We start from the raw sequence: 27,138 nt of genomic DNA on the forward strand, positions 1-27,138 counted from the left end.
TCATAATATATATATATATATATATATATATATATGTTGGCCAAAATTGACTTACAAGCATTATATCGGTCTTAAAAATAGCTGTTTGATGGGTAAAAGAATATTTAGAAATATGAATAACTTACTTATCGTTGACCTTCATCGGCTCTCCTTCCGGTGCTTCGCGTTGATGTTGTTGCTCGGTAGTGTCGCACTGTCCGCTACCAGAAGATGCTGTAGTGGCTCTAGTAGCCGGTTCACAAACATCCGAAATAGTCGTTCTTTGCAAAGCTGATGAAATCAACTTAACCTTGTCTGAAGCGATTGAGCCACCCGCTTCGGTCGAGCCTTCACTCATATCGGCATCATCGCTAGTTCCGGCAGGTGAACCACTCTCCGGTATGTTCTCATATGGATTGCTCATGGGAGTAGACTCGGAGGTGGACATAATCGATGGGTTCAGCAGATTTTTCAGAATATTTGGATTAATAAGTGTGTCTAGGTCGTGTTTTTTGAGAAGCTTCTCCAACTCAAGCTGGTCAATAGCAACAGCACGGGTAGATTGTCGCGAGGAACGATCCGAACACCCGGTCAAACTACGCTCCGGAATCTTTCTTTCCGATGACATTGAGTAAGAGGAAGTATTCGTGGTCATCGTGAGCGCCCCGTTCGGGAACTGGCTGTTACGCTTTTGACCGGAAGTGTCCTCTGCGGGGTCTACCCAACCGTCGTCATCCGCTTCATCTGCTTCGGTGTTCAAATCTCGTTCGAACTCTTCGTCTGGATCGTCGTTTTCATCTCCGGTCACATCGAATAGTCGTGCCTTGAGCCGTTGGGTGATTTCTTCAAGCTCAGTAAATTTTCTCTTCAGAGCGCGGCTCAGCGAGATATTACCCGCATCGATTCCAGCACACTCGACGTCGATCGAGAGTGGGATTTGGAAATTAACGTTCTCGTTTGAACTTTGGCAGAGTGTTGTGACGTTTTCCAAAGGAGTGATGTTGATCTGAAATGAAATAGGTTTTTTCGCCAATATTGTAAAAATATGATACATCTCTCTGTGGAGAAAATTGGGAAAACTATTGCTACGCGTCGAAACGCAGAGTCCTCATCTATAGGAAGTTGGAGATTCTGCGTTTCACTCGTCTTTTCAGTATCTGACACAATCACATTGCCTTGGTAAACAGAACCATGTTTCGATTTCGCTGGTCTCATTAGCAAATCAGAACTTCAGTTCTATTAAACAGTTGTTTGCCTCGGAACACAAACAGTATTTTCTTTTTAGGTTTGACGCCAAGTAAGTGTTAGATACTGATAAGACAAATAAGACTCAACTTAATAGAATTTATAGTTCCAAATCTAAAATCGATAATGATTTTAATAAGCGCAAATTTAATGAACTTATCAATGCCTTACCTTAATTTGTCCGTTACATCGGCCTGAAAAATCCCTTATATTGTACCAGCCAAGAATACAAGGCATCCCTTTCAACAGCACACACAGATCGACAGCTGTGAAACCAATCACTGCATCCTCCATGGGTGCCGGCACCATCCGACATTTAGCCAAGTCGTTGTTGTTGACTGCTTTGCGCCAAACCTTCAGTATGAAGCGTTTTTCGTCCTAGTTGAACCATTGGCATATGAAAGAGGAGAAACTTATGTTAGTAGACTACGACCATTGTTATAGTGTTTGAAAATGATACAATGAATAATGTCAGCTCTACAAAATCTTCTTTGTCTTATCATTTGGAGGGGGAATTTTCCAAATCCATCCCCCAGTAACAATTAAGCTTCTACGATAATTTTAAAACCACTTTTATATTACCCTTGAAGCGAGCGACAAAACTTAAAATTGTTACTTGGGATTCCTTACTATTTTATTGGCCAGTCTTATGAAATTCATTACAAAGTCCAAATGAATGTCTTAGATGTCCATTTATGAAAGTTATTGTGTATTCATATAAGTTTATTAAAAAAAGATGACATTTATAAATCATAAACGTTGTTGTAACAATGGATTTTATAAGACAATCTTGTGAGATTCATAACGATATTCGAACGATTGCCATGTTTTAATTTATGGAAATTATGGTGTAGATGATTTTATTCCATACAGAGTGCCGAAGGATATGCTCTACATGTTCCGGGATATTATACCGATATCAATGATCATCCAAATAAGCCTGAGTGGCGACAAGTGATTCAAAGTGAGCTAGCGACGCCGCGAAATAACCAAGAAAATCCAGCAACAGCTCTTAAAAGTTCCTATATCCACATTCGATGGTCAATACGAGAACTGGCCGAAATTCATGTTTATTCCTTTTTAATGAACTTAATAAAGAAAGACTACGCAATCACTCCAAAAATCGACATTCCCACAGAGGCCCGGAGGACCGAGTGTCATATACCATTCGATTCAGTTTGTCGAAATGTAGAAATCACAAAATGTCTGTGTGTGTCAAAAAATGTCACTCAATTTCCTCAGAAATGGTTGAACCGATTTGCCCAAACTCAAATGAGCGGTATAACGTAAGACGCTATTAAATTTTAAGTTGATCGGAGTTCCGGCTCCGGAGTGCGGCCACACAGCAAACTCCCATATAAATTGGTAACCCTATGATGTTTGAATGATGTAACACATATTTAACCCTTTCATGCCCAACATTTTTCTAATGCAGGTAGGGTTTCAAAACTATTTTAATTGAAAACGGTAGGGTCAAGAAACACGAAAATCTTTTTTTCATAAACATTGATGCTTCCCTCGCAGTGCTAGAAGCTGCTTAATTTTTACCTTCCAATGCTCAATACAATTCTCCTAGAATTTTTGCAATAGTCCACTTGCGTGGAAATCGTAGCCAAAGACAGTCTAAATTGATAAGTTTTATCAGTTTTCAATAATATTGCAAAATAACGAAGTTATATGAAAAATTTATTTCCCGTCATCAACGTAAACTGTCCCTGGCAGCACTTATTTGTCTTAAAATACCTCTAATTCAAAAAGTATACTTTATATTTTAAAGGTTAGAAAATTTCCTACTGAATGGTGTCCTCACACCTTTCGGTTAATTAGATTTAGTTACCTTTTGGTAGTAAAGTACTTAGAAGTTAATGTTTTGGATGAGGTTTTAGTTAATTTGCTCAAAATATTAAATTATGATAATAACAATATCTATTACCTAAAAGTTATGTTTTAAAACGATTCACAATTTTTCTTCAAGATCATATTCTTCTTTTCTTGTTTATTTGTACTTTTATTGTTAAACTTTTCTCGTAGTCGACTTGCAGGTGCTTAAAAGATTCTAGTCCAAAAAATAGGCTTTAGATCCCATGATTTCATTGGAAAGCTGAGAAAATTTTCTACCGATTTACGTATAAATATCCTTTAGTTAAGATTACTAAATGACCTTTTACTAGTAAAATAGCTTAAAATGAGCCTTTTTCGAAGAGTTTTGTATTAATTCTAATCATTAATTAACAACATTTATCGTTGCTATGGTTCATTGGATCCCCCTTAATATCCTCTATAACTTGTTATTTGACACTTTATCCCAATCTCTTTTCGTTTCACTGCAATTTAATAGTGAATACAGCATGGCGTCATACAGTGTTTTTTGTTTGACAAATTCGCGCGAATAATTAATTACGTCTAAATAGTTAAATTTGGATCAATGACGTCTTCGAAGGAATTTCTCGACATTATAAGCCCTTTCATATGGTGTTGTTATTTTAACGATTTATCTCCCTAAAAGTGAGATATATTTACCAACTTTCTTGCAAGCGCATATATTAAAATTATATTAAAGTTGTAGAGCAAGCCTTTGCCAACAACTTTGCTGAAGACACAGTCTTTATCTTTAATATCTTCAACATTATTGCTGGCTGTTTGTGAATGATCCCTTTAAGGTCAATTCATTAATATAACTTTTGAAATTGCATCCTGACAAGTGCGAGAAGTTCAGCAAAAAGCTTTGAATTATCAATATGAAACGGCTGAGTTTACGTCTATGATGTTTTCGGACTACCCATCAAAAATAGCTAGGTTTATCATTTGCTGCTATGATTTTCGTGATTAGTCCTCCTGTAAGATGATAAAAAAATTTGCGTTGAAACGAAAAGAATTAATTAAACGGAGTCAAAGAAAGAATTGTAGAACTTGATGAGATGTATTATTTTGATAATAATAATTGTGATGCTTATTATTTACTATTTTAAGAAAAATAATGAAAATTCTAATAATAACACTAACTTCAAACTAATTTACTTCTAATATAATACTAAATTCACTTAACTGAAGGGTATTAATACATTTTTCTATGTGAAATTCTCTTGGCCATAAGTGCCATACTTTTTCAATTAGAGTTATTATTAGAGAAAACAAGATAAAAGTACTCAAGTTCAATAACCCAAACACATTCAAACAAGAAAAGATAAGCATATTATGTCAAAGAATACATTAAGCAGATCTTCCAAGCGAACAATCTGAGTCATTAAAGTGGTGATGTTAACTATTGATATTTTCGAGAAATGAACTAAAAATCGATAAAAAATGTTAACTTTTAAATAAATTAGTTCTAAAAGGCTACCTAATCTCATTAACTGAAACAAGCGAGAACACCATTGAATAGGGAATTTTCTCACCTTTCCAATGAAAATTTTTGAATTAGAATTAGGTAATTTACTAGTAATTTACAAAAAAATCAATAATTCGGTAACGGTTGAGATTTGATGGTAGGGGTATAACGATTTTTTCTCCCAAATATGATCCTAAATCACCCCTCGAGAGATTCTCATTCATTAACCAAACACCCTGTATAACATTCCCGTTGACTGCTATTGATTTTCATTTAGTTCTGACTTTTGGTTCCGGAAATACAGGTTGGTTATTGTGGTCACATAAGAAATTCTCATATCAACCGATACAATCGTAATAACTCGTAGGCTAAAAATCTATTTAAATGAACATCAAATGACTTCAATTCGCAGGCCTAGATCACTGATGCCAAAGATTCTGTTGTGGAATATATTGTCCACTATCGATATATCCGGAAGTCCCGGATTCCGGGCATATTCCAGAACTAAAGCCATTTCGGTGATGACTGAATCAATTCTCACTAACCTAGTCTCAAATGAAAGTTATAAGGGGCCATGCACAAATGACGGTGATTTTCGACCCATTCCTCCCCCCTTGTAGCATTTGGTCACAAAATTCTAATCTCCCCCTTCTAAATAACGTATCATTTTCCAAGACCCCCTCCCCCCCTCTCGCAACGCTGCCGGCTGATGAAAAAAATCAATTTTTTTCGCATAATTCTTTCAAATATATGCCTTTACAAAAATGTTGACGGCTTTTATCAAAATTTTTGCTATAACAGCAAAGTGCATACAAAATGAATCCATTTCATGACAAAAATAGTGTTGATAGGCTTGTTTTGAATTTTATGTCATGGAACAGAAGAGAAGTTCTCTCAGTTCACAATGCTGCAGTTGCTACATTTTTTGTTCTAAAAACGTTTTTAATCCACCTAACAGTGTGATGAGACATTTCTTATAACTCTTATCACTCTCTTCGGATATTATATCGTTTGAGAACATTTAGAACTTGATGCTTTGCGATGTTTTTTATAACACATACTACATGGGATAGTGGCAGGACTCAGAGAATCGCTCAAATCAGCATAGGGCAACATCAGTGCTAGAAATCTCAAACCAAATCAATGGGAAAGCGAAAAAATGGCCCATAAAATAGACATACCAACGAATTATTGCTAATGCTCTGTTAATAAAATATCTAAATTCCTCAATCAATGCATTGTGGTGGGAAAACTGAATTTTCTTAAAGGGGTTATATAATGTACAGAGCCAAAAAAATCGATTTTTTTTTAATCGATTTGAAGTTTATACTTTACTCAAATTTCCAACGCGACTGACAACTATGAAATCAACGCTTTTTCTTGAAAAGGGCGATACTAGCAGTGATACCATTCAAAGAAAATCAACAGTGAATATTTCCAGACTCCAGAACTATTGTGTTTTTACATCCTAGATTGCACGATTCAGTGATCGAAACCCAAAACTTCATAAAGTATTTGAAATTATTAAATTAAAATTTGTTTTTGCTATTGAAATTGACAAAATGATAGTATCGCCCCTTTGGCGATTGTCTACTTTTTCGGTCCCACCTATCAGCATTGAAGTATCGCCCTTACGTTTTTTTACAATAACTATCGTTCTACACCACCGATTTCGTCCATGTTTTTTTCAATAGAGATCATTGTTACTATTTACAGCTGGTATCAGTTTGATAATCCTAAAAAATACGAAAATAACAGTTTCGCCTCTAAACTGCTAGCAAAAAAAGTATCGCCCTGTTTGTTTGCATGGAGCGTGGAGGGCGAAACTTTAAATAAACAAACAAAAATACAGTTTCGCCCGTTGTATTTTTTGCTGCAGTTTAAGAAGGCAATATCGTAGAATCAAACTTTTTAGGTTAATTTGTTGCGTTTCAAAACCCTCATTCGCATGTATGAAAAAAGCCTTATGTTTACATTTGTAAGTATCACCCTTTTCACAAAAAAGCGTTGAAATGAAATGAAATCGCAGCTCCTGATATCACGCTATCTCTGAAGTGCATGCGTGCATAGTTTCAAATTTTACTTAGACATCGACTTTTTCTAAAGGTGACTTCCCAGTAGTATTCTTGATTTGAATTATTATCGCTAATCCTAATGCCAAAGAACAAATAAAAACCTCTCGAAACCTGAAGCGATGGTTACTATTTATTAAAAAATCACGGTTAAATAAAAAATAATTTCAAATAGTTTATAATTTTCACAAACTTATTAGGAAAAATTGTTTAATAAGCTTTCGTAATATTGTGTAGGAAAAAAGCTGAAAATTTCAGTATTTTCTCTATCTGCAACATATAAACCCTTAAGTATACCAATTAATTGGTATACAAATTGGAATAGGTTCGCCAAATTTTGGAAGAAGTCCCCTTGAAAACTACCTAAAAATTGTTGTAGTTCGATGCAATAAAAAATCTCCAAAAATGAAATATACCTATTAATGTGATACACAGTGAATAATACATACAATAAAGACCCATTTTTATCAGTCTCATGGTGTATTTTAGGCTGACAAAACGGGGACATTGACTAAATCGGGCAATTTTTTTCTTTATAAGAAACTGAAGCTGTTAAAATATTCTTCCCGTCCCTTGATGTATTCTAATAACTATTTCTGATTATGATGAACTATTTATTTTTGCATATTTCCATCTTCATGATAAGGAAAACTTGCTCAAGAAAGGATTTACTCGAATTCAGTCTTGTTCGTCTGCTAGAGCCCATCAAACATATGTTCATATTTGGCTGATAAAATCGGGTTTTCAATGTATTATAATAGATATTCAGCATTCGAAGAAGTTTCTTGTGAACGAGTGTAGAACGACTTTGTTTCTACTTACTTGAAATCAGCGGCGTAGCCAGAAATTCGGTTTGGTGGGGGTTTGGTGAAAATTGATCATACTCTCCAAACGGTATCATTCCGAAACCGTAATTTTTGAAGTTTTAAAATTATGCAGAATTAATTTTCTAGAAAATAGTAACAGAGTTCATGTCTGTAGTGAATTTGTTGAGACTTTATTGTAGCCATGAATATTAACCTGAGAAAATTCACCATAAATACTTCTTGGACGATATACCGTCAAAATTATTTTATCAAATGATGCGCTGTTTAACGTTTGTAAAACTCATCGAAGATACTAAACCTCTGAAATTGGCGGTTTCAAAATGATGCTATCTTGACCTTAAATTACTGTTTTTGAACATTTGACTTATACATATAATTGGTCATACAACAAAAATCAAATGCTCATCATAATCGATCAGAACCTGCTAGAGTCGAATGGAAATCGTCATTTTTCATAAATTTCTCTCTACATTCGGAAAGTGTTATCCTCGTTATTAATCATATTACGTTTTCGTCTCAACTCGACGCATTCCCAAAATAAAAACCTGTTTTAATCCACCTAGTGGTGCAATTGTGCTTGTCTCATTTGTCCAGACTACGATTCCATGGCTGGTTATGTTCAATACAATGGTGGAAATGAATATTACATGTTCAGTACGCTTTGCACATACATACAATGGGTCGGATGCCACGATCTTGAGATACTAGATACTGAAATATTGCTTGAAACCAGCGGCAGATCATGGAGAAAGATCCGGGAGGTCCAGGTCCTGCCGAAAATTTTCAACTTGTTAAGAAATTTTAAACTAGTTTTAATTTTAAAGTAGCAATCCCCCACTGCATACTCCCTCCGGGCCGGTATGATTGACGATTTTTAGAGTAATTGCATAACCTTTCTATATGAGAAAGGCAAAAATGTACCAAAGTCCAAAAAAGTCAATTTTTGTCAAACATCTCAATGTTTCATGCATTTTAAAGTCATTTGGCATCAAAAATACAAATTTGATTTTGAAAATTTTTCATTTCAGTTTATATGGGAATTTGCTGTGTGATCTTCAACTCGTAACTCCGGAACCGGAAGTCCAATCAATAAAAAATTCAATAGCAGCCGATGGGATGGGGTTGTACCTTTCATTTGAGACTAACTTTGTGCAAATCGGTCCAGCCATCTCTGAGAAACAGAGGTCACATTTTTTTCCACATACACACATACACACACATATATACACGCAGACATTTTCCGATCTCGGCGAATTCAGTCGATTGGCATATGACACTCGGCCCTCCGGGTCGGGATTAGATTGACGAATTTTAGAGTGAATGAGAAAGGCAAAACCATTTTTAGCAAATGTTGAAAGTTATGCATTTTTTGGTGAGCAGTTCTATGTTTCATAGACATTAAATCAATTTTAACTTCGCTTCCTATTAAATAAAGACCCTTATTACAGTACATTTCTACAAAACGAGCTCAATTTGAAAATAAATCTGAGGATTATGATTGATTACAGAACTCTGGAATTTTCTATTGGAATGTTTTCAGGCAGGAATTTGATATTGATGCAATTAGACAACTGTGAAATCAAGATCAGTTACATATCAGGACCCAATTCCGACAATTTATCAAAAGTCCTCATGATGTTTACAACAACAGGTTATCAATGTACGGATCAGATAATTGTTATTGTAATATTGAATTAAATCAGTCTGCATCAATAAATTTTCAACTTCAATCCAATTTTTTTTTTGGGTGTGGTGGGGGGTAGGGGTTGTATGGTGTTAAACCCCAAAACCTTCTCTGGGCTACGCCGTTGCTTGGAGTTATTTATTTCGCTTTTTATTGTCCGATATGTTTCAGATCGATCCGATGGTTATAAGTTAGAAAAAATGCAGTCAGAAGGTTCGCACAAATGAACATTTTTGTACTGATAAGTTATCAAGTTCCTTCTAGACAACTTGGAAGTGTTCGGTGATTATTTCCAGCGGTTGTAGATAGTAAAATGAAATACAAAATTCGTATTATCGGAATCATGTTTCAATGGATTATTACTATATTGAACAATAAATAGGCGACAAAGAGTAATCCACAAACAACAAGCCATAACTTTTAAAGTATTCATAATAGATATTTGAAGTCTTCAGTAAAGCTATTCGCAAAAGTAAGAGCTACAAATTTGCTGAAGACATCATTTCGATATAATCACTTCCAAGAAAATTTGTGAAAATATCTCACTCATAGGGGGATTAATCGGCAAAAGCACAATACCAAAAGAAAGGGCATATCACCTCCATTAAATTCTCCGAATATACCATTGACCTAAAATAAGCCGTTTTGGCGTTAATAATAGATTACATGTTTTTGGTCATATTTCTGGCAATGGGAAATGATAAAAATCTTTCGTCGGCATTTAATGTTAAATATCTCTTTTGATAATAGTCCGATTTCAACAATCTATAGCTTGTTCGAAAGGTATTCGTTAAAGCTGTGTAAAAACATATAAATTGTTAATTTATATTGTCAATTTCGGCAGATAATTTAAAAAAAACTGCAAAAAACGCCATTTTTACGCATTCAAACATTCATATCTTGGAAACTAAACATCAGAATCAAAAACAAATTAATAGCGTTCATACTGTTTTTTAGTTCTTTCATTTAAAATTGGTTTGGATAAGATCGGTTCAGCCATAGCTGAGAAACACGAATGAGAATTTGTCCGTTACATACACACACACACACACACACACAGACATTGTCCCAAATCGTCGAGCTGAGTCAATTGGTATATAAGACTCGGCCCTCCGGGCCTCGGAAAAAATCTTGAAAGTTTGAGCGAATTCTATACATTTCTTTTATAAGAAATGTAAAAACGAACGTTCATCTATGTTACTAAATTTCGTTTGGTTGAATCAGAAGAGAAAATTTAATTCAGCAACCAAACTAAATCTACTAGTTAGATCGATAAACCTTTCTTGTTTGTCTCCTGTAAAGTTTCTTTTTGGGGGTGAATATGTATCTCATAAATTTGCAACAGCATACAAATAAGCTTTACGTTTTTTGGAGAGCTTGCAAAACCGCGAATTGAAAAACTTACTACTGAAAAATCGCGTAATTGTATGAATTTACATTTATTGCTCTTAAGAATAGACAAATATTGAATTGTTTCTAATCAATGGGTGTTGATGTGCGTCAAAAAAATTAAACCTAATGCTACGTCGCATACTACTGACCCTACCCTCCCCATCGTCACCCTTCGTCACAAAATTAGTATATCCCCCTACCCCCTAAAATTCTACGTCATTTATGCATGGCCCCTAATATACAGCTCGGTGTTGAGACCCCATTTACCCCTCACTCCCTCCCGCAACTCTCAACTCCTCCTTCTCGTCTCAGGCCAACCTCACAATTGCATTCCCTTCATTCACCATGTATACCGGAATAAGTTAGGCGGTTCCCGACGCATCCTCCCCTCCCCCATTACCTTGCATTTTAAAATATATTAACAAGAAGATACAGTGGCGTAGTAGCGTTGGGGAGGGGGGTTTGGGAACAAACCCTCCCCATCACCGAAATTTTTTGAGGTTTGAAAAATTTAACATATTAGACCAAAATGTGCCAAATATTTTAAATGGAATTATCGAAGTTTCATTTGTAAAAGTTATCTTCTGAGAATATTTCTTTGTAGTGAAAATTGGCGATATACCTCGGCACCTACCGGTTGGCTCGTTGTGGAGGTTAGGTCTACCACTGAGGACTACACCGCGTATATCGCGACGAGCTAATAGGTTCACGAAATGGACATAGGGTAGTTGCTCCGCCGGGAAATACCCGAATAGATCGCAACAACGCTGTGAACTAAATGGCTCACGGTAACCAGAGCTAAATGGCTTGCGATAACTTACCGCTGAGTAATATCCGAGTAGATTTCTGGGCTAAATGACTCAAGTACGCGGAAAATGACGGAAAGCAAGCGGAATCTCGGGAACTAAATGGATGAAATGTCGAGCCATTTAATGTATTAAGCGAGACTCAGAGTTAACTGTAGAAAACTCGTGGACAAAAGACTTCGTGATCGTTAAAATCAACGGTGCCATCGTGTGCATCGGTTACGCACCTCCAAGGAGGACAGTGAAGCAGTCCAGCATAATACTGGAGCAGTTAACCGAACAGTTGATTGGCGGAAAGCCAATAGTCATTGGTGGTGACTTTAATGACCGGGCTGTGGAGTGGAGTAGTAGAATAACCAACACAAGAGAGTGTATCCTGCAGGAAGCCCTAGCGAAGTTGGACGCACGGTTGTGCAATGAAGGTTCCGTTAGCATATTGCGGAAAGATGGGAAGGGGTCCATCATCGACATCAAGGCTTGTGACACCACAATGCCGCGAAAGCTGGAACTACACAGGACACGGCGTCCAGCTTACTGGAGAACAAAGAAGGAGCAAACACGGACGATCGGCGAGTGACTAACGATGAGCTCGCCGAAGCATCAAAGCTACTGAAATCAAAGAAAGCCTCCGGTCCGGATGGAATACCAAACGTGCTGCTGAAAGCTGCGATCCTGACATATTCGGACAAGTTCAGGTTGGTGCTGCAGAAGTATCTACATGAAGGCAACTTTCCCGAAATGTGGAAGGTACAGAAGCTGGTGTTGCTGCCAAATCCTGGGGAGCCACCGTGCGATCCAGCCTCGTATACACTCGGAAAACTCTTTTAAAAATTATCCTTAACAGGATGCCCAAGATGCAGTTCGGATTCCAGTTCGGAAAAGAGCATCGACGGTGGATGTTATTCGGAAGTACTCGAGAGTGCTGAGAAGGCATCTAACCGGAAGCGAAGAGGAAATCGATACTGCACTTTGGTCACGATAGATGCGAAGAATGCATTTACTAGCGTCAGCTGTGGAACCTTCGCCACAGCACTGCACAGAATGTGGGTCCCGACTATCTATGCCAGATCCTGAAGAGCCGAGTGCTGTTGTACGAGACCAACGAAGTCAATGCGAGTTATAGCGGGCTTTCCTCAGGGCTCCATTCACGGTCCAACTCTTTGAAACGGGATGTACGATGGGGTCTTAACTCTGCGGCTGCCCAGGAAAGCGAAAATCATGGGTTTCGCGGACGACATGTCATTAATGGTGATGGGTGAGATACTCGATCAAGTGGAGGTGTGGTGACAGAGACAATAGATGCGAGGGTACGTGATTGCATCGTAGCTTACATTGCGGCAAGTGGGAGTGATAATCGACGACCGGTTGAGCTTTAACAACCACGTCGACTACGCCTGCGAAAAGTCAACGAACGCAATAGCGAGGAATCATGCCAAACGTTGGCCGGCCGGGAAGCAATCGAGACGTCTGCTATCTAGTGGTTCGTCATCGATACTGCGATATGAGATTCCTGCCTGTGGTGCGGCGCTGAAAACATCGAAAAGCTGAATTGGATGTTCCGGCTGATAACCGTACAAGTCGCGAGCGCGTACTAAACAATATCTGCATCACCCTGGCGGAGGATATCGAGAGATCTAAGAAACGCCAGGAACGTGAGGAAGATAGCGAGAATCGATTCGATGGCGACGTGGCAGCAGGAATGGGACAATACGGAGAAAGGAAGGTGGACACTGGCTCACTCCGAATCTGTCGACGAGGGTCAATAGAAAGCACGCAGGGGTGAACTTCCACTAGACACAGCTCCTGTCGGGCCACGGCTACTTCAGCGGTTCGGGTATGCAACGGAGTGATCAGCGCTCGGGCACACAACAAAGTGTCAGAACGTCGGGAAAACACCGGAGCATGTAGTCTTCAAATTTCCGAGGTTCGAAGCGACGCTCAGGGAGATGCTTGAAATGCGACGATCGGATATCAACCCGAATTATGTCGTCTACAAGACAAGCGACGTAAACACGTTGAACGCGGTTAACAGAGTGATGACGCAGATCATGACCTTACAGTGGAAATGGCGTGATGAACAACGAGCAATCGCCGCCGGGAAACTTGCCACCGGAGTAGGCTAGATCCACCGCCGTGGACTAGTCGAGTAGACAGCGACAGAGCACCAGGTTTGGGTCGCCGGGGGTCAGCGAATCAGACGCCACGCTGTACCTGGAATCGCCGAACCGACTACAACACCGTACCGCTTTGCTCGCAAGAAATCTAGCGAAAACCAAAAAAAGAATCGGTATCGAGAGAACTTCTTTCTCCGGGGAACTCTCGGTCGGCGTAAACACCATCGGGGACTAGACTGGGTAGACAGCGACGAGATACCACAAATCGCTGGTCGCCGGGGTACCAGCGAACCGAACGCCCTGTTCCACCGGAATCGCCGAACTTACCTCGGCACCTGACTGGTTGGTTCGGTTTCACGAAAACTTCTCTCGTCGGGGAATTTTCCGTCGGAGGAGGCTAGGTCCATCGTCGGGGACTAAAACGAGTACTTCGCAAACAAGTCGGGAACTCGACGAGAAAGTAGTTCTAAATGGACCAAGGGCTCAGTGAATTAGACAACCTGAACTTTGCCGCCCGGATTGTCCTCGTAGCGGAAGAGCATTGATTCTCGACCCACAGCTAGCTTTCCTACTGCCATACTGAAATTGCCACGTTGTGAACCATGAAGAACTTACTACTAAGTTATTGGATTTGTGTGCGCGCTGTGCGCATTAAAAAATCTCTCACTGAAGTATTGCCGTAGTTCCGGGGAGGAATCCGGTTCCGTGCAAGAGTAGTTGTTTTAGCGTGGGGAGAATCGGAAAATCAATTGAGCTAGCACCTACCTAAATCCTGCTATCAAGTTAATTACCTGCATGCATATTAATGCACGCAAGCATCTTTTTTTGTAAACCGCTGCCATCCAAGTGGGAGACGGAATATAGGTTTACACACACACTTTCTCCTCGTGCCCGATGAAGGCTTTCGTCGTGCCTGGGGAGACCTTCTATTGATGGGATCGTTTTCTTGTCTTGTACAGTGATCGAAGCGCACTTTCTGCCTCAGATTTCGGGTGGGATCGCACGTGTACTGGCGGAGTCTGTGTGGTCGTTGGGGTAAGTGAGATTCCAATCTGCCTCATTCACGTTTGACCGGTCGCCTTTATAGAATTCCCAATTCCCTTGTGACGTTTGGTTTCTCGGATCTGTCAATAGCGTGTACAAAATAAACCAATATCGTCTGCCGTCGATGTGATTCTCCAATGACGGAGCTTGCCAGATTTACACCTTATTCGCTTATTTATTGTTTTCTTATGCGGTCCACTTCGTATGACGATTGTCGGGAGATAAGGAACGAAACGTGTCCGAGAGCACGTGATTTTTTCCCACTTATACCCGTCATTTCCCTTCACTTCAATGAAAATGTGGCTGAACTTGGAGATACTCGCGTAGTCCTTAAACGGTTCCTATGTCTCGAGAAAAGGTTCGAAACGATAGCGAACTAAGAAAGGAGTATTAGGCATTCTTATACGAATGGCAAAATCGGACGAAGTAGCAACTGTCTGCCAAGTAAACACCGGTCCTCGGGAGGAGGAATAAATTTTGTGCCTGTTTGTCTCGAAGTGTGACGTTACGTTCTCTATTTTGGCTAGTCCAAGGTATCATGCTCCTAACAACGCGTGCTAAGTCGTCAGTGATGCAATTAAAATTTCGCATTGATGTCGCTTATGTCTTCTTCCTGATCTCCTCTTGGGTCCTTTAGGTCTGAAGCGGATCAATCGACTAATAATTAAATCAGAGCGCGCTGGTAACCGTAATATCCACGAATCATAATTTCCCTGCAACTATTCTACCCGATTCCTGTTCTAGAGTTTATTAATGATTGTTTTGTTTGCAATCAGCGATTATTTAAAATATTACAGCTAAGTCACAGAGAACAGACATCGAGGTTCGAACAAACAAGTTTAAATCTTTTTGTCATTTGAATAACTATCAGCAGGGACACTACGGCCACCATACTGACATATCCCAATATAATTAGGATGGTCGCTTGGACATCAATTGTGTGGTCACTGTCAATTCAGTAAAACTTACGCACTACACGAAATAACCACAGAACCATCTTTGGTGGTAACATCACAATTGCCTTTGGATGTGCCGTAAATTTTTACACAACGTTTACGCTTGAGATGGTCGTCTGTGCTCTGTGCCTAAATTGATGTTGCTTATCAGTTTTTTCACGACCCGAGTGAACTTGGCCCTAATCCCACTGCTCTGTCATCGATGTTACGTGTATTCGTTATGGAATATACGCCTATTCATAAACAATGTATCGCAGAAAAATGAAAATAGTCTAAAATACCTTTCTCCTCCAAGCATATTGCAAATATTATTGTTGGTTTTATTATCCCCGCTGCACTAGTACGTTTCAATTCATTTATGAACCAAATCTTGTGACGTGATGGCCGGAAGATTAGAGAAGCAACCCCCACCCCATCCCCACAAAAAGCAAAAATGCCAAGATATAGTAATATTAACAATAAAGCTTTCAAATCACTACCACCCTTGATTCAATACTTACATTAATCATTAAATCCGCCGGTAGGGAAACCTCGAACTTCTTCTGCCATGTTGGATTAGAGCAGTTTTCCACCACGGCCGTTGTGTAGACAATTCCTTCGTGAGATTTCACCGTGTTTGCCGTTCCGGGCTGTAAGTTGTACCCTTCAAAGGTTACGTAAGCACTGGGTTCTACTTCTGTTCGTTGATTTCCACCCGATGCCCCACATGTTCCGGAGTTCCTGTTCTTGTTACGTTTGCCGTATTTTTTACTGACGCTCATTTTTGGTAAATTAACTGCCTGCTCAATTTCTACGCACACCTTGAACAGCTTCTCTCTTTGTACTTGCACCATCGGAGCCGCCGAACCAGCTGGTTTCCCTGGAACGGTTGTCGAGGAAGCTTGTTCGGTTAGTGCCCGCTGTAGATTTTCCAGCAGATCGGACGTTTGCCGCAGCTGGGGATCATTGGCCTGTGAGTGACGCGACGGTGCGTTCCTTTGCTCGGCAAAGTTCTGATCGTAACAGGGAGCAGTGCTACGTTCGGAGGAGATCGGCATCCGCTGGGCCAGGTTTTCGATGAATGCGGACAGCATGTTGGCCACTTCAGACTGTTGCTTACCGGTGCTGATTGTGTTGACCGGATGGTAATTCTCCTGGCCACGCCGTTGACTGAGGGCAGTCGATGGAGTGACCATGTTTTCGGGTGGGGGTGCATTCGTTTGAGTTGATGATGATGATTTTTGTGCTGACGGGATGCTGAGGGAAAATGAAACAGATTACGCTTAAAGGTACAAGATCAGAGTTGTCTAAAAAGTGGGTGAGTGGGACAATTATTCAACATTAGTTAAAATTAGACAGAACTACGAAACAATTCCAGGGGTTTAATAAAACAGCAAATTTTTCTAAATATTGGCTGCAACAAAAATAGCAAACATCCTGATAGCGGTGCTTACCCTTGCAATTGCCCTCCCGGCACCGTTGGCATATTTCCGGTCACTGGTGCATCACCCGACGTGTGCTTCAATCCACGGGACAGCTTGAAGTACTCGATCTGATTCTCTGTTCCAATGGCCAACACGACCTGCACCTGGCCGCAAGGATCTGAGGCTAGTGGCGACCCGATACCGCTCCACCCATCGATCGAGATGACGGGAAGTTTGGCACGTGCCAAATGTTCCGCCAGCTGGGCGTCCCGAAACGCAATGTAAAACTGATGTAGCGGGAGTCGGGTAACGCCCACAAGTTTTTCCGCTGCACCCGGCGACTTTTGCCAGAGTTCTACCAACATGTGCTGGTTCTTGGTACGTTCCAGGAATCGTGCGTTTGGCAATACTGGGAAAGTAATCAAGTAATTGAAGGTCTTTTGATTCTGACAAAGTTCTGTGGTTAGTACTGGACTGCCTTCGTCCGACCAGAATCCGTGAGCTATAAGAAAGTATCCTCCGGTGGAAAGTGGTGAAGTATCTTTTAGCTGTCCCAAATGAAGAACTCCATGTAGAAGTTTTCCCGTCTGTTCCTGCGTATCTTCTTGAGTGTCCATTGCTCTCGGACCCTGGTCAGGTGAAGAGTTTTCCTTTGAATGAGAAAGTTCCTTTGATCCAGCCGATTGATGGTTCGGCATAGCTTGGTTTTGAAGAAAACTTTTCGATGCTGATTTACCGGATCTACTCTCGTCTTGAGTGCAAGAAATAGGGCGGTATTGAAAATGGGACTGTATCGGAAGCAGATCGTGACACCTGTTCAAAGATGGTTTGAATGACCAACACGGTTCCCGGATGTCGCTTTCACTGGAAGAACTGCTTATCGAAATATTTTCTTTATCTACCAGTACGGCATCTATCAGATCCGAGCCGAAATGAAGCCCTCGAGCACCAAGCTCCAGTCGAATAGTGAGCATTCCAAGCAAAATGTCGTCCGCAACCAACCTGACGGGACACTTTTTGTAGCATGCGAATCTGTTATTCAAAAGCTCGTCAAGTTTAACAACAGCCGAACCCAGGAAGATCAGTTTTCCGGTAGTGGATCTCTGATGAAAAACTGGACCTAGAGTCAGGTAGACCAGAAAGTCGAACTGGTAGTCGTCATATTTCTGTGGCCAAACTATTTTGGTCGTAGCTTTTCCGTTGAAGACAGCCTCTCCACAATCGGAAACCAATGCGGAGCTGAACTTTATTTTTGGTACAGAACTTGATTGAGACGGAATCTTAACCTTGATTAGGAAACCGATGTCTGCTAGCGATATCATTTTGGATTTGTGGAATACCTCCTTTAGACCTGCCTTTGTGAATTTTAAAGACTCAACAGACAATCTAACGGAATCTATTGTTTTCAGGTACTCAGCTTTCTTCTGTTCAGGAGCTGTATCGAATCTGTTCAATGCATCCATCAAACTCTCCGTCGGGGAAATGGTACATATTTCGCTTAGAGCGTCGTCTTCAGAACCAGACACTGCTTTTCCCAGTAAGTAGTTGAGAACTTTGTCGCGAGAATCAGACCCCAAAGATCGAAACGTTTTAATCTGCTGTAATTCAAGTGTAATTCAGAAAAGATCAATTTAATAGTTCATATAACATACCTGCTTCGGTGGTTTCCCTTGATGTAGATGAACCGAATCACCTTGGATCATCAAGTCGACGTCACGCTCCGGCACTACCAACGGTAGCTCCTTTTTACAGTCTTGCACCATTATCTTTTTGTTTTCTTTGTTGTCTCGCCTACGCGCTATTTCGTCAAACTTCAAATAAAAGTCCATGCAAATCTCCCCCAAACCGAAACCACTCTTGCTGTTTATCTCTCCCTTGCTAGTAGCTTCTATCTGACCGCATCCACCAGCACGAAAGTTTACTATTTTCTCGGGAACCGGAACTAGAGCCGTTCCGATCAAACTATTAGTCCTGCTGGAAGCCAAGCGCACCTGAATTGGCTCCGCTGCACGCAAATACTTTCGGAACAGTTCCTCACTGGTCAATATGTCGTAAGAAGCCCGCAGATCAGATCGAGTATTGCCCTGTTCCCAATGCAACCGACTAACCTCCTGTTGACCCCACCAGAGTAGCTGAATATCAACAGCAGGATAACTTTTGGCACTTTTCCACCGAATACAGGAACCAACAGGAAGGCGGATTTCTAGCGTTCCTCGCTGACGGCCATTTACGTTCGGGGGAAGGGTTGAAAATTTTTGCTGCACTGTTTGCCTTTGAGATTGCACATTGTTAGCTAAACCAATGCAGGAATACATAGCTCGGCAGACGATGACATGGTTCCGGTTGCGTTATAGGTAGGATTTTACAATAAATATTTGATATTGCTCGGGTATTTAGATGAAATAAAACACTTTTACGACAAAATTTGTTTAGGAAACGACTGGTGTGAGAAACAGATAGAGGGCGCTCTAATAGGAGGGCGCAAAAAGCAAAAGTAAACGGCGCTGTCAAAACAAACCTCGTGGTCAATAACGGTGCTAGCGTTGCCAGATATAGCGATTTTTCATTATTTATACCGATTTTTACACGTGATACTCATAGGGCAACAAATCTGATTTGGACCCCTACTTATTTGAATTTACAAATTGCATTTAAAAGTACAATTTAAGGGTCTAATAATTTCATCTGTCTTTGGATTATGAATTCTAAAAATTTTAAAAGGTTTCTTTGTGAAATTTTCTTGGAAATAAAAAATAAATAATGTGAAAGTACGTCGTAGAATAATTGGTGCGAATTAATTTTGGACACCGCTTTGTTTTCTTTGTTTTCAAGTTAGAAAAACTAAAGTGCGAAAAATCAAGTAAAGGTAGATCGAATGCGAAGTTTATTAGGATTTCTACTCAAATTGCGAGAGGAGCGACAGAGCCGCATTTTCAAAAGAAATGTGATGATTGCCATGTCAGAACCTGAGAATTCAAAATAAACTGTCAGTCAATAATAAAGAAATGCTGTTGCTGGTTTTGACCTTGTGTTTCTTGAGGTAAAAACACAGACATAACACTATGAGAAAATTCCTCATTCCGCTCATTTTCCCAGAACACTAGCTTCATCTTTTAAACACGGTCCAAAAAACTTATTTGCTAGAGTGTTACACCTCAGGTTTGGGAAAAATTTTGCACTAGTACCCTATCCGCCGTATGCTTGCTCATATGTCAGTGGAGCCATAATCGCAAATGCGCATTGTTTTCGCAGCCCCAACTATTAATATATTTAAAATGACCGTTAAATCGGACTAAGCATTGTTTTCGTGTTGGTCTTGTAATAAAAACAGATTTTACTTCAAAAATTGCATTTGAAACTATTTGGAAAATAACTTTGACGTGATTTAAACAGATATACGAGAGGATGAGGATTTGAATGATCAAATTAACAATTTGCGATAGTTTTTAGAATATCAACTTAGCCCACAAGAAACAGTTTGCATGCTTAACGAGAAACAACATCTACAGCATCTACTGTAATTGTTCATGGTTACTAGTTTTACTGTTTTTGTCTCCGCAAGTCTGTGTATAAAATGTCTGTATACCAGATCCTCTTTCGATATCAGTGTAGACATGACGGTCTCGGTCGTGGAGCGGCCCCAGGCGTGCGCCGAAATTTTGACTCTGTTTTTGGGAGCGACGCAAGACTGCTAATGTTTCGGTGGGAATACAGAGTGGCAGTAACGTTCCAGTTCGCGACGACTGGTGGTGGTCACTTTCCAATCCAATCGAGCATCCAGCATATAGCGCATTTTCACATCATGTTAGAGGCGCATGCAAAGCTGATGTTGGCGGTTTTGAATTTCATTTCGGGGTCGAACAAAACCACATAAAAGGCTGCCTTCGACGTACACCACCTCTATAAATCCTTAAATCACTTTACAAGTGAACTTGAAACGTTTTTTAGTGTAACTTTTTAAATTAAACTAGCAATTCAAGCAAACCCTAGATAAAAATCAACTAAACAACCGTTTCTTCATTGATTTTGTAGAACAATCAAAAAAGTGGCTGCTCTTAGGAATAGAACTCGTGTTGTTGGTTGCTATCAAATTGCTTATAAAACACCTACTGTTGTCCCGGAAACAAAAAAGAATTCTTGACTAAATTACATATCAATTAACAAAATTAAGGCAAATCGTACTCTTCATTATTGGTACCACATTTGTCATCATGTGAAACATTGATTCGAATACTTTGTTTCGCGAAGTCTGTAGTCGACTGTGCCAACGCTTCTTGTGCCATTTCAATCCAAACGCTTGATCGAAAACTGTGGAGGATAATTCGTACAATAGCATTTTGTTAAAACATCAATCAGAAGCTCTTTACTCACTACTACCATCGGTGTGCGAAGATCCTAGCAACGAGTGATAAAATTCGGAGACTGGCTGCTTCGGGGTCTCTTAAATCAGATAATCCAGTTCAACTCTCGACAAACATATGATTACGGCTTAAAAGCCAACTGTCAAAATTCTCTTTGAAAAGAAATTCCGGACAAACCGTTGCTCGCCAATCACAGATGTTGGTGTAAACAAAAGAGAAAAGTTTTCTTTTTCATTAACTGCTATGAACTGTGCTTAGTCAGTAACGGTTTGTCCGGAATTTCCTTTCAAAGAGAATTTTGACAGTTGGCTTTTAAGCCGTAATCATATGTTTGTCGAGAACTGAACTGTTCTTTTGACGTGAAGAAAAAATCATGGGATTCTCCGATTCGAGCTTCCAGGTTCTCGTTCACGTATAGACATTATTATTCTTAAAATTCTCCCAGCTCCGATAGAACTGGTTATCCTTATGCAGCTCCATGCCCAGTGCATCAGTATTGGCTTCGAATAATCGCGACGCATCGTTTAAATTAACTTTAACCTATTTCCTGAACTGTTTAGGTGCACGGTAAACACGGCCCCAATTCTATGAGTGTCGTTTTCTTGCCGTACCGCCATGGTATGGATAACTCACCGTGCATTGGGGGATGACATTCTGTAGCCAGTAGGTGGATACGCTGGAAGCTGCCATCGTCCGATTTAGAAAAACAATTCTTCCTGCTTTGTTTAATCGCTGCATAATGAATCGAGATTGGTTAATGTTACATTTTTGTACGCATCACTTTTGCAAAATTATCGCTAATTACACTCAAATGTACGCGTCGATGGAGAGTTTGAGGAGCAAGCACTAGCAGGGAATGCGTCATATTGAAAATACCAACGTCATACTATGTTGCGTTTCGGCTTTGCCTCATCAGAAACCGAAACTAACTTATTGTCGGAATAGATTAGCGCCGGCTTGACGCAAATCCCTTAAAACTAAAACACACTATGTGTTTCAATCGAACGACTGATCAAACGTGATGTCCCGTTCGAGCAGAAGTTTTGTGAAACCGAAACTTGTCTTGGCTTAGCAGGCCTATGCGAAAGCACTATGCTATATTTCACCCTAAGGAGGAAAATTTGGTAAAAACCAAAATTTCTCACTAGGGTGAAAATTTGTTGGTAAAAACCAGTCTATGTACAGGAGGGCACAAATCCTTATTTCATACTATGTTGCGTTTTCGGCTTCGCCTCATCAAAAAAAAAAATATATAGCATAATACCAACGTATTTTGAACATAATTAAAGTAAATAATGAAAGTATTTAAAAATACTTCTGTTGCATTTAATAAGGTACTTAATGTAATTAATGTAGATGTGTATGTACTTAAAGTATTTGAAGCTCATATTGGCGGTAATTCAAATATTCTGCGCATTTAAAGTACGAAAGCGCTGAACTTAAAATCTTTTCTTTAATTAAAGTACAATGACTTTTACACGTTTTTTTTAAATATTTGCGATACTTAATGTACTATATGGTACTTAAAGTAACTAATTAAGTACTACTTTTGGCACTGCGTCGAATTGAAGATTTAGTGCTTGCCCCTAGTATGAACTTCTATTTCGCTGATTTTTAACCCTAAATAAGGCAAGGAGTCTCAGAAGCCCGGCTAGTTACAGTTCTCTAGTTTCCATGAACTTGTAATTTGAAATACAAATGATCGTGCACTTTCGGGTTTTCGCCCGAATAGAAATGTACAGTAACAAAACCATGATTTTCACTGTGACGGTACAGTAATTTTACAATAATTTACAGTAAGTTTTAGTGTTATGCTACAATACAAAAACAATAAACTTTAACGTTTTTACAGTAAATTTCAATGTAAAATAGACTTTTACAGTGAAAAAGGGAGGTGGTTATGTATCTTAACATTAAAAAAATCCATTTTTCTCCAAACATTTTTTTCTCGAAAACAGTAAAATTTAATGTGAATACACTGTATCAGTTTTTTGCTGAACAGTGAAATTTATTGTTGCATGAAATTTTATTGTAAATCTACTGTGAGAACTTGGCATCGAACAATGTTGAAACAGTAATAACTATAATATTTATTGTTTTATGATTGTTTGTAGGGTAAATACTATTGTAAAATTCTATCCGGGCGATTCTCTCACTGATAAAACGACAAAAGGAGGCTTTTGATTTCATTGGGTCTTATGAGTGATGCTTCTTGAAGTAACAATGTTACACACCAAAATTTGGTTGTCGATTTCAGCAAAATTTTGCTGAGTTTTTATCAGCTGAAAGTGTCAGCAATACAAGATGCCGAAAAATCGGTAATTTGAATTGAACCTGTTTGACAGATTTGCTTTGCTGAAAATTTAGTAATTCTAATTATCAAATTGACAGCTCAATTACCGGATTTACAGCAATCCAGCCTGGAATACTGAGATTTCGGCAATTGCGCTGTCACTTTGAAAATTTGAATTACTGAATTTTCAGCAAAGCGAATCTGTCAAACAGGTTCAATTCAAATTGCTGATTTTTCGGTATCTTGTATTGCTGAAACTTTCAGCTTATGAAAATTCAGTAAGCATTTGCTGGCATTCAGTGTAAAAATATTGGTGTGTAGCTTGCCTTTTTGAGGGTTAAAAATGTATCACAAGTGATCTGCCCCTAGCTGTAAGGTTTATTTCTATTCGGGAAGTTTATTTTACTATTATCATTTTATAGTGGAATTCAATCTAGGGGCAGATCACTTGCGATGCATTTTTAAAAATCAGCGAAATTAAATGCATTTCTTTCCATCAAAATAAAAATTTATGATGCATTTTGCGTTACGTGTAATGTATTTTGCTTTGCGTGTAAGACGTCAAATCCCTACAAAAACAACTTGCCCTATTTTCAGCAAAACGTCGAACAAAGTGGATTAGTGTAGCACGTTTGTTAAACAAACTTTTCTGTGAGGGAGTGCAAAGTTGTTGCAAAAATTGCAATTAAATGCATTTTTTTTTAATGTGATGCAAATTTGTTTTAGATACTTAGAGTGATCTGCCCCTAGAATTCAATGCAAGCCATCGGGTTCAAAAAGGTTTGCAACATATGTGTAAACCGCCGCCCGGCACCCCCCCCCCCCTCCACCCAGCTATTTCTATAGGGATTTTCGATTGATTGACACCGGTGTATTGGAGTGCACTGGTTCTGCACCATTTTTGCACTTTTTAGCAGAAGTGCAGAAAACTGGGTATGTTCCATTGACACTTGCTAGAAAATGCAAAACCAATGCACTCTACACCGGAGCACATCAATCGAAAATCCCATATCTTCGCTTAAACAGCGTGATTCGAAATTTTAGAGTGTATTGCGTTCAAATTTCGCCGCGTGGGCAAATCGAATTTTGTTCTGTCAAAATACAGTGGAAACGTCAGTAAAATGATGAATGAAACAAAAAGAAAAAAAGCAACCAATAAAAACTCGCAGAAGAAAAGGTCTGTCGTCTAGGGATGTCCGATTTTTCCAATTAATCGATTAGTAACTAATCGATTATATTTTACATTGCTATTAATCGTAATCGATATAAACCAAGAAATAATCGATTAATCGAAGTAATCGATTAGTTTAAAAGTTTTTCTGAGAGCAGTAACAGAAAATACAAAACGTCCATCTCAATCTGATTATGATGATCGTTCACTTCGTTATACAGTAGAATTTCAGCGAATGGCTAATACTGGCTTCACAATCTTCTACCCAGGGCCATCTTTAGACTACTCGGGGCACCTGGGTACTATTGAGCTAATAGCGCCTTTAATTGAATAGGTATAAACAGCTGTCGAAAATGAGTATGATCCAAAACTGATTCCCAGCATCAAGGAATCACTTCTACCTCATGCCATGCTGAGACACTCTTTCATATTTGAGCCAAATCAGTCAACCGTGTCGAACATATTTAACAAAATATAAAGTGGGATTCAAAATTTATGGAGAACAAAGACTATTCCAGATTTTCACAACCTGATGTCCAAATATCGTCGAAAAAGAAAGATAATCTGAGTGCATCTTAAAAAGTTATTTATTTTCCTGACCGATCTGACCGGTAGTAGCAAATGGCCTAACACACTATTTGCGGCGGTGGGAGTTCGAACTCAGGTGAGCTGCGTAGTGTAGCTGACATACCAACTACGCTATAGTCTTCCCAGATGATGTAATCTGACCACCCAACCAGTATTCCACTTTGCTTACAGATGGCCGAATTTTATATAATAATAACAGAATCCCTATTGAGCAAACTGTTGTGTCGAAGACAGCCATAACACGATCGCTATTCGATATTATAAGAGGTCAATACCTTATTTGTCGCGTGAAGTTTGTTTAAAATTACTTTTAAAGCGAAACATAAAAATTACTCGAATCCATCAGTATGATCGGTATCATTCCCTTCAATATCAGTAATGTAAAACAGTCGGAATATAAGAGATGCCGAGTGTTCATAAACGGAAGTTTTGAATTAAGCAAGGAAAAACTGAATTTTAAAATTAAATATATTTTATTTCAGCACTGCAAGAATATTCTGCTTGTGTGAAGCATACTTTGAATATTCATAAAAATATTTACGCTACCAAATAGCCGAGGTTCTTCAAATATCCTCAAAATACGCACCATGACCTCTTTAGTCAAATCTAGGGTAAAGCTAGGGTAGATACGTGGAGACACTTTCACAATAGCTTTATTTAACTTCTTTTTTGGGATTTCACGAACGATTACAAAAACAACATTATTGGTTCTGTACCAGTCTAACACTGACCGGGCAGAGTAAAACATGCCAAATCCGGCCAAAAACTGTCGAGTCTTCGTACGTTTGGATGCTTCCAGGTGGATTTGTCCGTTGAAAGACCAAAATGCGATTGAGAAAGAAATATTTTGCTACATCCGCAGTTCGCTTGCCAAGCAAGGTTTTTCGTTGGTTGGCTAAGGTTCGAAGACTTTCAAACTTTATATACGTGGTGTACCAAACGTTGCACTGTTATTAAAAATAAATTAAAACTTTAATGGAAATGTTGTATTGATGTTTGAATTGGTTCAATAGTGATGCAATGCTTCGTTTCCTGCCGCTCTGATGGTCTTTAAACATTTTGATCACACGGGATACAGTGCAATGCGTGATTTCGAGCTGCTACTGATCTGAGTGAAGCAATTTTTTAAAATATAGTCTTTAGAATTATTTTATATTCATGCTAAGTGTGGGCCCCCAAAATCTCGGGGCCCCTGGCCTTGACCCAGTCTGCCCATGCATAAGGACGGAATTGCTTCTACCAATTTTAATTTAAAGGACCCTTTATCAGAATTCAAAGAACTTCTCATGGATCTAGTGCCTGTTGGAGACGCATATAGTGTACCTAAACCTCTCCTTCTCTTCAGACCATTTGCGGCCGGTACTGTTTTAGGCCTTTTCTGGCTTGAACTCAAGACAACCTAAGAGTATTTATGAGCGAATTCGGCACGAATGACAACGTTCAATTCGTAATCCCGCGATTGATCTAATCGTTCCAACTGATCTTTTCAAATTATTCAAAGATATGATCGTGAATGTAAGACTTCCAAAAACGTAAGTTAATGGTGTTTCAATACCCCCTATAAGTGAATTTCAAAGTTACAATTGGCAGCAAAATATATTGTTGCTCTTTGGCCTATGAATTTCAATGCTAATTAGTATTTTTGGTTAAGTTGTAGTCTGAAGGCGCTTGTCGTCAAGATGAAATAAATAAATTAAATAAATTTAAATTAAAATTCTACGCGTATTAAAAAATTAATCGACAAATAATCGACGCTAACTAATCGATTATCCGATAATCGTCAAATTCGTTAATCGATTAAAAATTAATCGATTAGTTTCCATAATAATCGATTAGTTCGATTAATCGAGAACTAATCGGACATCCCTGTGTCGT

The 27,138-nt window shown here is 39.1% G+C and overlaps 1 protein-coding gene across 1 annotated transcript; it reads right to left on the reverse strand.

Annotated features, from left to right (window-relative positions):
* Positions 1-31: 31 nt before the first annotated feature.
* Positions 32-19,331, reverse strand: LOC131691335 (uncharacterized). The gene is made up of 5 exons (XM_058977647.1): positions 18,503-19,331; positions 16,881-18,445; positions 15,948-16,683; positions 1,396-1,602; positions 32-985 (listed from the first exon to the last, which is right to left on the reverse strand). Exons 1-5 carry the CDS (start codon positions 19,163-19,165, stop codon positions 122-124), a joined length of 4,035 nt encoding a protein of 1,344 aa, XP_058833630.1. The 5' UTR covers positions 19,166-19,331; the 3' UTR covers positions 32-121.
* Positions 19,332-27,138: the final 7,807 nt, after the last annotated feature.

This window comes from Topomyia yanbarensis, chromosome 3 (genome assembly GCF_030247195.1).
Source record: "Topomyia yanbarensis strain Yona2022 chromosome 3, ASM3024719v1, whole genome shotgun sequence".
NCBI lineage: Eukaryota > Metazoa > Arthropoda > Insecta > Diptera > Culicidae > Topomyia > Topomyia yanbarensis.